The sequence below is a fragment of the Cyprinodon variegatus genome, unplaced genomic scaffold, assembly GCF_000732505.1.
Source record: "Cyprinodon variegatus isolate N-32 unplaced genomic scaffold, C_variegatus-1.0 Scaffold142, whole genome shotgun sequence".
NCBI lineage: Eukaryota > Metazoa > Chordata > Actinopteri > Cyprinodontiformes > Cyprinodontidae > Cyprinodon > Cyprinodon variegatus.
In genome coordinates this window covers 126,536-139,782 of record NW_015150595.1, presented here as the reverse complement: position 1 = coordinate 139,782, position 13,247 = coordinate 126,536, and the positions used below count along the sequence as shown (strand labels likewise).

Here is a 13,247-nt window from a genome sequence, read left to right as displayed (position 1 = left end):
GGTGGATGTAGGAGATAAATGAGTTTCTTCAGTTGAACTTCTGCCTAGGCTCCATTTGTTAATGCAATATGTGACGTTTCGATTTAATTAAAACCATTGAGCCTCCCATTTTTAAAAAGAGAGCTGCAGCCACCACTGCCAAGCCATTCTAACACAATAACATTATTAACTAAATAACTGTATTGCTCTTGCGGTGGTAAGAGTTGAATTTAAAGTAAATCTAAATGTATCCAAAAGAAAATTAACCACAATCTACATAAAACATAGATTTTGTGTTACATGCAAGCTATTGCTGATGTTTTGCAGAGGACCTTTCTGATAACGAGGAGATGTTTTCCAAGGAAATCACCAAGTGGAGCTCTAATGATCTCATGGACAAGATAGAAACAATAGAAGTGGATGAATCACAAGGTGAATGACCATCAGAGTTGATATGATGCTACGTTCACACCGCAAGCAGCAGAAGCAGCAAAAACGCGCATAATGCTTAATTTTACATACTTGTACAAGTTTAGTTCTGACACGCTGCTGAAGCATCTTTGCTGCTCTAGCTGTGTGGTGGAAAATGGGTCCGACGCACGTTGAGCGGAGCTACCCTATCCTTTCTTTGCCTGTAGCAATGGCAGCCAAATTTACTGTGATCAGTGGGTAAAAAGTAGTTCTAATGTTTTTAAGTGAGAAAGTCCACCAGAAAAATGTATCTGTGTTGTCAATTCATCCAGAATACCATCCTGCCTTCAAATATTATCTTGCTGTTGGAGCCGCTCAGACCCCCGTTCACTGGCAGTGCTCTGTAACTGGGAATCCCGTTCAACAGCAGCCTCTGGCCCGGTCGCTTTCTAACGGTTTGCCGCTACTTTTGGCGCCGGTGTAGGTACCAGATCTGCTTGGGACCCCGCCCCTTCTTAGGACATCAACATATGGCAATTCCACTCGGACAAACTATATTGCACCCGTTTTTTAATGATCGAATCTCTTTTGGTGTCTCAACATATTATTACCTATATTTGCTATTATTTAAATTTCTTTGGCGATCTAAAGTAGCGGAAAGTAGAAAACAATCGTCAGTCTTAAAAGAAAGTACTGCTTTCTGAGACTGAGCTCTGCCATTTAACAAGGTGATAATAAAAAAAGAATAAAAATAAGCTGAAACTTTTTTTAAGATCTGAGGGCATGAAGGAAATCTTTAAAAAAATTACTTTTGTAGAGATTTTAGGCAAATAAAACAGTAATTGTACTTGTAGAAAACGAACGGTTGTTGTTGATACAAATTCAAAAGTAGTGTAGCGTTAAATCGCTAACTGATTGCGCTAAAAGATGCTAGCCTGTTAGCTACTCAGCACAGCCAACTACAGCGCTACCAGCTCTCAGACAGAATCAGAATCAGACATACTTTAATAATCCCAGAGGGGAATTACTCCCCCTTTACACTACTGCCTTGAGTTACCCTTTTCACCAAAAACAGTTTTTTTTCAGTTTTGTTAACGATCAGGTAAAACTTTATCGGTCATCAGAAACTTTAACCCTACAGATGCTCCCGACTCCGCACACTGATTTTATTATCATTGTCTGGGCAACCACAACGTTTTACACCATGTGGCAACTTTCAGCCAATCATGTAGCGTAACGTCACTGGCATGCCCAGGACCCGAGCAGATCTGGTACCTACACCTGCTGGAAGTAGCTTTTAGCGTTTTTCATATACATAATCCAAACTGCAAGCACCAGGATAATAAAAGCGAACATATTTTGCCGGCAGGTTTCAGCATTTTAAGTTAATTTAGACGTTAATAAACTGTTTCAGAGGAGTGATCATAGCGCTCTGCATCAGCAGTACTGTGTCTGACTCCCTGCCAGCTCCCAGATCAGCTTCTCTGATTGGTTGATGTGGTGCGTGGAGCAGCAAAAGTAAATTTTTTCCAACTCCACCTGCTTCAAAAGCAGCAGCTGTTGTTGTTGTTTCTCAGAAGCTCGTGAGGCGCTGCTTCAGCTGCTCAAAACGCGCTGCAGGACCTTTTGCTGCGCCTTGATGAACGTCAACCATTGACTTTGCATGTAAACCAGCTGCTTCTGCTGCCTCTGCTGCTTTAGATGTGAACGTAGAATAACTGTGCTGTATTCTGATGCCATAAATGATTAACATCTGAGCTCATTTCTGTTCTAACAGAATCCTATCAGGAGTCTACTGATGAGTACAGCATCACAGAGGACACCCAGATGGAGGTAACGTTCCTTCAGTATTTTCTTACTTCAGTTTATGTTTTTAAATCGATGCATCATAAAGAGCTTGTGGGCAAATTCTCTTTCAAATCTACATTAAAAAAAAGATTCATCCCCAGCTGCAGACTACAGCTATGTTTAGTGTTTCTCCAAAAATAGAAAAGTAAAATCCTGCCTCCTGACTGTTTACTGCTGACAGGGTAAAGCCTCAGACCATTTATAGGTTCTGAGGTTTTAGACCAATCTGACCAGAGGAGCGTGAAAGTCTGCAGGCAGTCCACAGATATAAATGTAGGAAGGATTTTTAGCTATAGGAAAATAATCTATAGCAAGTGCTTGAAGTAAAGAATCTGAACATGCTGGTTTAAGAAGAATGTAAATAATATTTTCGATAAAGAGATACTAGACTGTGTGCAGTTTAATTACCCCGTAATGTTTGCATCTATGATAAATTTAATACATGTACGATGATGTGACTTAGTCAAACATCATAAATATAATTTTCAAAATATGGATTCGGATTAGCTGTGTTTGTCAGATTAAAAGTATCCTTCGAAATTTACCAAATCAGGCTTTTTATGAAGTCCATTTTTTCCATTTCAAAATTTTTTTTATTTGACTGGTTTAATTTTAATGATATTTTATTAGCTGGGAGCAGAAAAAAATAATCACAAGTAAAAGAAATAAAAGATTGAGGATATTTATCTGTGTAATGATGTGCACTGTGTGTTGTACTTTGTTGAAAATGTTAATTAAATAACTGAATCCTTGAAAATACATTTATATTAATTGAATATGGCAGAATATATATATATTCTTGCTGTTTTCTTATGTCACTTGTTATTTGAGATGTGCTTTTTAAACTTCTTTATTTTAAAAATGTTTTGTTACATTAAACCTTCTTAGCTCTTCTCACCGTCTTACCTTCTTAATCCTCATTTCACTAATATTTAATTGTGTATACCATTAGTTTCTAATATTCTTTGTCATTGCATCTATTTCCCTTTTGTATCAATCAGAGTCTATATTTAAATTTCTTTATACATTTTCCTGCAGCTGTGTGTATCTTTCTGTATCACCTTAATTTTGCCTTGACTTACCTCTCAGATCCCTCATTAAATTGGATTTTATAACTGCTCACAGCGCATGAAAAATTACGGGTTGTATGGGTTTAGATAACGGCCAATAAAATGTATGTTTAGGTGTCTGGATTTGTACATTAAAATCAATTAAATAAAAAAAAAATAGGATTTTTATTTGTTCCTCGTCAACTCAATGAGGAACAAACAGATGTTTTATTTGTATGAATTTGTCAGAAGTCATAAAAAGTTACAACGTTGCAGCAACAGAAATACAAATCTATGAACACAGATCACTAATATAAGACTTTAATTTTTACTTATTAATTCGTTATTGGTGTTGGTCGATTGTTTTTGACTTTTACTCGTAAATGTATTAGTTGTAGTTAGACATTTTTTATATTCACCTGTGAATTTCTGATTTATACTCATGTGAGTTGTACTTTAAAAAGGTTTTAGTGTTCATACATTTGAGATTTGCATTATTTTGTATTTGTACATTTGGAATTTGTGTTTGTATTTTGCAAAGTTGTAATAAATTTATTTAAATTAATTACATTATTTACTTTAATCTGCAAATTCTGACGTGTATGTAGATGTTTTATTTGACACTTATCTCACCCCATATACACAGTATGGTTTAGACTTGAGTACATGTGATGCTATGAGATGTAGGATATTCATTTATGGCTTTTCCTTTAAATATATGCTCCATCAGTTCTTTTTAACCTCCCCTTATTTTCCCCTCCTCCCCCGTATCTCCCCTCCAATTGTCTGCAGGACCCGTCCCAGCAGTGTCCCCAGCCGTCCAAAATCCATGTCCTTATTCTGGTCCTGCATGGTGGTAACATACTGGACACAGGCTCTGGTACAGCAGTGTATTGATTTAAAACCATTTGTTTTCTCAAACCAAAGATTTAAAACTGCTGTTTTGTAATGCATCAGTTATGCCTTATTGGAACATCTGATCTATTTGAACTTAAATAAACACCAGCAAAGGGTAGCAGAAGAGATGAAGATCCAAGCTAAGTACCTATGTTTGTTTAAAGAAAATTATTTTATGGACTCAATCTAGTTTAATAGGCAAAATAAACATATCCAATAAATGGCTGTTTAAACAAAGCTTACATAAAGTGTAATAAAGACAAATAAAACCACAAATGACAGATAAATTACTAAATCATAAGATTAGTTAATGTAAAGAATAATACTCGACAAAACATCCATCATCATAAATTCATTGAGGTGTTTCCACCATCCATTACACTTAGATTACTTCATCCATTCATCTCTGATAATGATATTATCCTGCTTATACCATAGTCACTTACAAAATAATTTATTATTGAATCAATTATGAATATGTTAATGTTTTTTTTAACCATTATAGTCTGAAGTTTTTCACAAGAGTTGGCTGAGTGGACTTGTGGCTCGTTGCCAATGTAACGGGCACTGGCCAAAGCATTAATGTTAAGTGTCATGTCTGGAACTTTTTTAAAAGGTGTCCTATAACACTTTTTAAAGGAAAAGTCTGGTCAGCAAGGACAAATCAATGGATCATTATTTATACCTAAAACGAATACATTTGCAGTGATTTAATTAATTTCGCGTCACGATCACTGAGTCTGGTAGCGGCCATTTTTGCCCAAATATAGTAACACGTCCCTCCTGACATCTTCCGGCAGTGACATCACGGTGCGGTAAGCCTAGCGCCATTCTCCCCGCTTTACAAGCAAAACCAATGGGAACTACTAGACACATCTGCAATCAACAACAATTATTGAAGATTTCCAGAGGACTTCACCATTGAAATTCACCAGAGCTATAGTGAAACTGACAATGCCCATGTGCATGGCAGCTGGATGCTGGAATACATCAAGTAAAAGTGAAAAAAAAAAGAAGTTATTTTTCCTTTCCGATTCATGACGGGTTGGTCGTTGGATCGCCAACTTGAAAAGGGAGCATTTGCCATCGAAACTTCATACACACGTAATATGCAGCCAACATTTGGAAGAAGAATGTTTTCAAGATGACTTGGATAATAGTGCGTTGTGACAAACACCAGATACAGCACTGGGACTTGATCAACAGCCGATACCGCACCGTGACGTCACAAACCAGTAGGTGGCAGTAGTGTTCTTTGACAAACATTGATGTGTCCAGTGAAGCACATTCAAATGAAAATTACTCTTAATTAAAAACACTGATCATTTATTGAACAATGTGTAATTTTATATTTAAAGTACTTTCGCTAGTTTGAATTCTGAATATGACGAACTTCTCCTTTAATGGATGCCCTGCAGCCAATCAGAATTGAGTATTCACCCAGACCAGGGAATAATATTTTCCTTAATTTGAGGAACAATTAATATAATCTTCCTGCCCCACGGCAGCTGTGGCTACAATGATTAACACTAGCGTGTATTTTTAAAGTTGAGGGCAGAGATCTAAAACCTAGTAAAATATTTTTGAAACATTCATTAAATTAGGTTTTGCCTTTCTTAGCAGGCTGAACTCTTTTAAATATTCTCCTATTTGTCTGCAGGCGAACAGAACAATAAACAGGGAGACGTGAACACGCTGAGTGGAGCTTTTGAGACAGTAATGAGGGTCCACTATCCTACTGCTCTTGGGCGCATCGCCATCCGGATGGTCCCCTGTCCTGCTATTTGTGTTGAAGCTTTTTCTCTTGTCTCCAAGTGAGTCATGAGTATTTTGATAGCACACTGTAGAACATCTTAATTCCTGTGTGAAAAGAACTAAAGTGGCCCGCCTACGTGATCTGTAGTTTAAGTCCCTACAGCTACGACGAGAGCTGCCTGTCCAGCAGCCAGGACCACATCCCGCTGGCTGCTCTGCCTCTCCTGGCTACCTCTGCGCCGCAGTACCAAGACGCTGTGGCAGCAGTTATCCTCAGAGCCAATCAGGTTTACAGTGACTTCATCAAGTCTCCTGAGGGAGCATCTTTTAGCGGCCAGGTCAGTCTGTGGTGTTCAGGGATGTGACTTAAATACATGAATAAATCAGTTTGAATTGTGAAGTTATTATGTTTGGTTTTTTGTTGACTCACAGGTTTGTGTGATTGGGGACTGTGTGGGAGGGATCCTGGGGTTCGATGCTCTTTGCAGCAGCTCTGTGACGGTGTCAGAAAGCCAGAACAGCAGCAGACGGGGCAGCGCCATTAGCGTCCAGGTAAACCTCTAATCTCTCTGACACTAACTTCCCTAACTGGCAGCTTTGCTCTGTTATATTGGGTAAAAGTATGTTTTTTGTTTAGAATAAAAAAACATTTATTTTTGGATCATGCAAAGCATCAATCTACCAGGAAGTTCTAGCATTTAAAACCAAATAGTCCCAGCTTCCAGTGACATAAAAACACTGATCTCTATTTATTCACTGGATTGCTGATTTACTGAAAAAATTGGAGTCACCTGAAGTCAATTTCACGGAGTCATGCCATAAAAATGCCTGTAATATTGTGATGGATTTTTTTATAATATGTTATATTACATGATTTATAGACTTCATACTGACTATGCAATGTGATGTGCCTTTTTACCATACATTACAGTAATCTACTGATGATATGAAATAGCAATTTTTTCAAAGTGATGGCTTTATCTTTGATTTAAAAGTCTTAAGCCCCCCTGAAAATGAGAGCATCACCATTGTTCTATACTGTAGCGCACATATTGTTTATATTCCGACAATTCTAATTAGGGAGTACCAATATGGTGGCTGGTGACTTCACAGAACCCTGTACTACCTATCAGCAATGCAGTGATTACATAGAGATCAGTGGTTAATAATGTCTAGCAGATTAACATGTTATCTAAACATAACTACTCTCCCGGCCAGGAAGTGGCGCACTTGCCTGATCAGAAGGTAAGTTAGATAAAGATATTTTCTTCTAAACACTAATTGAGAATAAAACTATTTTTTTAAATAGTGGCAACATACAGGTATAAAAAACAACCAAATCAAGGTTAAACCTCCTGTTGGAGTTTGAAGGAGGAAACAGTGACATCTAGTGGTTACTCTGCAAAAAATAGAAAACTAAATAAGTCAGATTCTTAAAATAGGTGCATTTTGTCTTAAACTGAGGAGGTAAGTGAGACACTTTGCCAATGGAACAAGACAATTGACATTTAAAATAAGAAAAAAAAAATTACAAGCACATATGATCTAATTATCTTATTTTAAGAGTAAACATGCTCAATCCATTGGCAAATCATCATAATTACATTCTAAAATTAAGGGTAAATAAAGTTGATTTAAGAAATTTGTACTTATTTCTAGATCGATTTTTTTTTTTAGTGTAGAAAACTGTAAGGCTAGGTTTTACCTTCTCCAATTCAAAAAACTTTTAGACTTAGACTTTACTGTGTTTCATGTTTAAGATAAATTAAATATATCTAGTTTGGGGCTGTTGAATTAAAAGAAATATAAGAAAATTCTTTAAAAGGTTTAATAATATCACTGACAATCATAGAGTTCACCATATGTAAATATTGAGTCACTGTTTGTTGTCCAGTTTTATAGCTCTAGTATATAACCTGTTACATGTGTTTCCTTATACCGGTAACAGTGATTGTTCCAATTAAACCATCACTTCGTATATCAGACAAACTGAATCTCTCCTGTGTTAAATAAATTATTTATATTATTGTGGTTCTATGGATTTTAAATGTCTTTACTGCTCTTTCCACACACACAGATACCTTTGTTCTCTCACTTGTTTTTGAATTTCTTTTTATATTGGTGACATCATACGTTGTATTTCAGATCTTTTAGCCAATTTCATGTTGTTAGACAGGCACTATTTAGCAGATTGTTTTGCCTTTTTTTTCTCCAAATATTTGACAGTAATCAGGCCCAAATGTAGCTTGTGAAAATGGATGACAGAAAAAGATTTTAAAAAATGTGTGTTTTAATGCTTACTGCACTTTTCTTCATCAAACCTCAGTTCAATACTGAAATAGTAATGTGTCCATCAGTTATTAGATATATCAAACTAATGTATGCTGTTGCAAACACCCAAATATTTTAAAATAAAAATAATTAAGATTAATAGGGGTGCCCAAAGTTTTTCATATGACTGCATATATATATATAGAATAAAAATAACTGAAAAGCTGAGCCAAAAAAATAATAATCTTTTGAGTCTATATTATAATCTTTGATAACTTGTGAGATATGAGATAATTTTAACATCCAGAATAAAATTTAGTTTGGAAGGAAAAGGTTTTTTTGGAGATATATGAGATGGTGACCTTGACATTTAAATTCTTATTTCAAAGATAAGTCGAATTAGCAGTTAGCTTCTTTATTTGGTCTTTTAAAACATGTATCTTTTTAGTAATTTTTGTTGCTCTCTGAAACTTTGTGATGTTATAATGCAAAGGTCATGTTTTTTGTTGAAGGCCCTCATGAATCTCAATGTGTTCTTGCTGCTTGCATTGCCGATAAAACCCCATATAGTAGGAAACCAAGATTTAAAATTAAAGACATTAGGTTGAAGCATCTCTCTAGGAAAAAGCTGACAACGCATACAAAAATGGAGTACAACTGATTTATTTTTCTTTCCATCTTTAATTCTCAGGACACAGAACTCCTTTCTCCTGGTATTATCATAAACAGCATCTCCCCATCCCTCGAAGGAAGCCGCCATCTTAGCCGCAGCAACATAGACATCCCGCGCAGCTCAGGGCCGGACGACCCCAAGAAACAGCTTCCACGCAAGCGTAGCGACTCTTCCACGTATGAGCTGGACACCATCAAACAACACCAAGCCTTCCTCTCCAGGTGAACTAGAGAGAAGCACAAATTATCTGAGGAACTGTAGAGTCCCGCTCATGTCTGCTTTCCCCGTTTCTCTGTGAGCAGCCTGCACTCTAGTGTTCTCCATGGGGAACCCGGGTCACGGCGCTCCAGTAACAGCACCATGCTGGAGGGGGGCTCCTTGGGAAAGTTTGACTTTGAAGTAACCGACTTCTTCCTGTTCGGCTCTCCGCTGGGGCTGGTGCTTGCTCTGAGAAGGACTGTGGTCCCCTCCTTAGATGGTGAGAAAGGCTGTTTATTTGATATCAGATGCTCTTTGATTGGCTGAAGCAGAGAGGAGGTGTTAGCTCCATGTGGAGCAGCTGGGAAGCAGGTGTCAGAGGTCAGAGGTCATATTCCCTGATTCCCTGACAGAATTATATACGTGAGAGATGAGCTCAAACGGCATCCGTCACACTCTGCTGTTCTCTCTTGGGATTTTGATGTTAAAAGGATTTCTCCTGCAGCTGTTTGAACAGATTTCTAATTACAACCATCAGTTTAAAGAATATTTGGGCGCTTACTTTATTTCTACAGGGAATTTCATAGAAAGAAAATCAGGAAAACATTGGTCTCATTCCAGAGACGTCTGAGACATAGACATTAACCATTAAACATTCAGTTAATGCCTTAAAAAAGTATTTTATGGAGTCAGAAAGGGGTCAAAATGTTTGTAAACATAGAAATGTTACTTGAAACTGAAAAAAAAAAGTTGAAAAAATTGGGATATTGAATTTCAAATTTTTACCTTGTCTAAGAAATTAAAAAAGAAAACATAAAATAATAAGAATCTAATCTAAATTCTTCTGCTCAGCTTTAAAAAACTGATAATTCAGTTTAGTATTTTACATACTTGTTCCTCTTTTTATTTATTTTATTTATTGCAGTTTTAGATTTTCAGATTAAAATTCCTTTCAGTTTCTTTTTTTTTTTTAGTTCCATATTCCCTTTTCAGTTTCAGGAATTTTTTTTTTTTACCCTTTCAAATCAGTAATTTTCTCACATTCAGATTTTGACCCCAATCTGATGGGATTGGGCGGAGAAACGTGATTAACAGCTTCCAGCAGGAGAGATGGCGTTATATTTAGATCAATGACTGATGACAGGTGTAAATGAAAGCTCCGTGTTTACACCTTTACACTTTCTCTACCTGATTCTCTTGAGAAGTGATCACTCGGAACAACCACTTTAAAAACACATTATAATGCATGCAGCATGTAGAGGTCCTTCTGAAAATATTAGCATATTGTGATAAAGTTCATTATTTTCCATAATGTAATGATAAAACTTGAACATTCATATATTTTAGATTCATTGCACTCTAACTGAAATATTTCAGGTCTTTTATTGTCTAAATATGGATGATTTTGGCATACAGAAAATGAAAGCTTAAAATTCCTATCTAATAAAATTAGCATATTTCATCCGACCAATAAAAGAAAAGTGTTCTTAATGCAAAAAAGTCAACCTTGGAATAATTTTGTACAGTTATGCACTCAATACTTGGTCGGGAATCCTTTTGCAGAAATGACTGCTTCAATGCGGCGTGGCATGGAGGCAATCAGCCTGTGGGGCTGCTGAGGTGTTATGGAGGCCCAGGATGCTTCCATAGCGTTTAGCCTTTAGATCATCCACAGTGTTGGGTCTTGCGTCTCTCAACTTTCTCTTCACAATATCCCAAATATTCTCTATGGGGTTCAGATCAGGAGACTTGGCGGGCCAATTGAGCACAGTGATACCATGGTCAGTAAACCATTTATCAGTGGGGTTTGGCACTGTGAGCAGGTGCCAGGTCGTGCTGAAAAAGGAAATCTTCATCTCCATGAAGCTTCTCAGCAGATGGAAGCATGAAGTGCTTCAAAATCTCCTCATAGCTGCATTGACTCTGCCCTTGATAAAACACAGTGGACCAACACTAGCAGCTGACATGGCGCCCCAGACCATCACTGACTGTGGGTAGATGACACTGGCCTTCTGGCATTTTGGCATTTCCTTCTTTCCAGTCTTCCTTCAGACTCTGGCACCTTGATTTCCAAATATCATGCAAAACGGAGCAACAGTCCAGTGCTGCTTCTCTGTAGCCCAGGTCAGGCGCCTCTGCCGCTGTTTCTTGTTCTAAAGTGGCTTGACCTGGGGAATGTGGCACCTGTAGCCCATTTCCTGCTAGATGTTTCTGGATGTTTCTACTCCAGACTCAGTCCACTGCTTCCGCAGGTCCCTCAAGGTCTGGAATCGGCCTTTCTCCACAATCTTCCTCAGGGTCCGGTCACCTCTTCTCGTTGTGCAGCTTTTCTGCCACACTTTTTCCTTCCCACTGAGGTGCCTTGATTCAGCGCTCTGGGAACAGCCTGTTGGTTCAGAAATATCTTTCTGTGTCACACCCTCTTGCTTGAGGGTGTCAATGACGGCCTTCTGGACAGCAGTCAGGTCGGCAGTCTTACCCTTGATTGGGGTTTTGAGTGATGAACCAGGCTGGGAGTTTTAAAGCCTTAGGAATCTTTTGCACGTGTTTAGAGTTAATTTGTTGATTCAGATGATTAGGTGCAGAGCTCATTTAGAGACCTTTTTCATGATATGCTAATTTTGTAAGCTGTATGCCAAAATCATCCGTATTAAGTCAATAAAAGACCTGAAATATTTCAGTTAGTGTGCAACGAATCTAAAATATATCAATGTTGAAGTTTTATCATTACATTATGAAAAAATATTGTACATGTATCACAATATGCTAATGTTTTGTATTAAATGACTGATGACAACAGATTTAACAGAAATTGTAATCTGTCTCTGACAAGAGAAATGGTTCTTGTTTGCAATGGTTCCACCTGGCTTCTTCAGAAAGTCGGGCCCAGACTAACAGTTAAAGAACCACTTTATACATCTCCAGGGTCCCACCCTGACATATCATCACATCTCACATCATTACATCATAAAGATCTGTAAATGAGGAGACATGGCTGGCCCGAGCCACATCAAGATAACAGAGTGTTTTTAGATCAAGGACAAACCAACGCACAACGCCAAAGCTCTCTGTTAAGAATGTGTCACTCTTTATGCTCCCATTTTGTTCCCAAATCCTTGTTATGTACATAAGGAAGATGATTTTTATCCTGAGAGAAGAACTGTCCCGATAGGTTTAACTGCTTGGGAAAACAGTAGCCTTAACACATAACAGACAGGTAATATTAAGGTTTAACTAGAAATTACATGGATTATAAAAAAGAATCCTAACAGATGATATATGTAATAATAGAGCTAATTGGTTTTAATTTGGTGGTTGCAAATGTCAAACTGATCTGTCTTCTTTGTTGCTGTTCCAGTGTCAGCTCTACGGCCAGCCTGTCAGCAGGTTTACAACCTGTTTCATCCAGCAGACCCCTCAGCCTCCCGCCTCGAGCCTCTCCTTGAAAAGAGATTTCACCTGTTGCCTCCTCTCAGCATCCCGCGCTACCAGCGCTTTCCTCTGGGCGATGGACTCTCAGCTCTTCTAGGTTTGCCTGCAAAAATGCCGAAACTATTCATGGCAACGCTGTTCTCTTTAACTTATAGTAAAAGTTTGACTTTTTTTAAATTAATTTACCCCTTTGGTTTTCTAGTTGACACTGTGCAGAGTAACCCACAGCTTCTGATGGAGTCAGGTGGTGCAGCTTCGCTCCGCTGCCATGAGAGCCCTACCAGTGAGACCTCCATCCTTGTTCCAGTCCTGAACTCACAGACCTCTCTGGTCCACGCTGAGGGTATTTTCCTGCTTTGCTTTGTGCTCACAAAGCACATTTTTAAGTATCACTGTGTAACTTAACCCAAGTATTAGCCCAATTTGAGACTTGGTCGTATCGTATCCTTAAACATGGATACACATCTATAAAAGATATTACTCTTAAAATCCCCACAAGTTTTCCTTTCCAGCTCTCCCAATATCTCGCTGCACTGCTCTGACAGACGGCTTCTGTGAAAATCGTTCTGATATTAGATTTATTTAAGGCTGTAGAAGTCTTTTAGCTTCAGCTTCCAGGACCAGCTAATCTCAATAAAGATGCCAACCTTTCAATGCAGCCTGTTTCAAATATTTGAAGTACGCCTTCAAAATCTGCAGATTTTAAGTGACACTTTGCATACAGACCCTGTTAC

At 37.9% G+C, this 13,247-nt stretch overlaps 1 protein-coding gene across 1 annotated transcript in view; it reads left to right on the top strand.

Moving 5' to 3' along the window:
* Positions 1-13,247, top strand: part of LOC107086052 (membrane-associated phosphatidylinositol transfer protein 2-like) — a 101,124-nt gene that overhangs the window by 70,108 nt on the left and 17,769 nt on the right. Inside the window, exons 8-17 of the mRNA XM_015376787.1 lie at positions 307-411; positions 2,168-2,223; positions 4,080-4,167; positions 5,845-5,998; positions 6,088-6,277; positions 6,372-6,491; positions 8,902-9,104; positions 9,186-9,361; positions 12,440-12,610; positions 12,716-12,856. Coding sequence (XP_015232273.1) covers positions 307-411; positions 2,168-2,223; positions 4,080-4,167; positions 5,845-5,998; positions 6,088-6,277; positions 6,372-6,491; positions 8,902-9,104; positions 9,186-9,361; positions 12,440-12,610; positions 12,716-12,856 — 1,404 coding nt within the window. The remainder of the gene's footprint in view (positions 1-306; positions 412-2,167; positions 2,224-4,079; positions 4,168-5,844; positions 5,999-6,087; positions 6,278-6,371; positions 6,492-8,901; positions 9,105-9,185; positions 9,362-12,439; positions 12,611-12,715; positions 12,857-13,247) is intronic.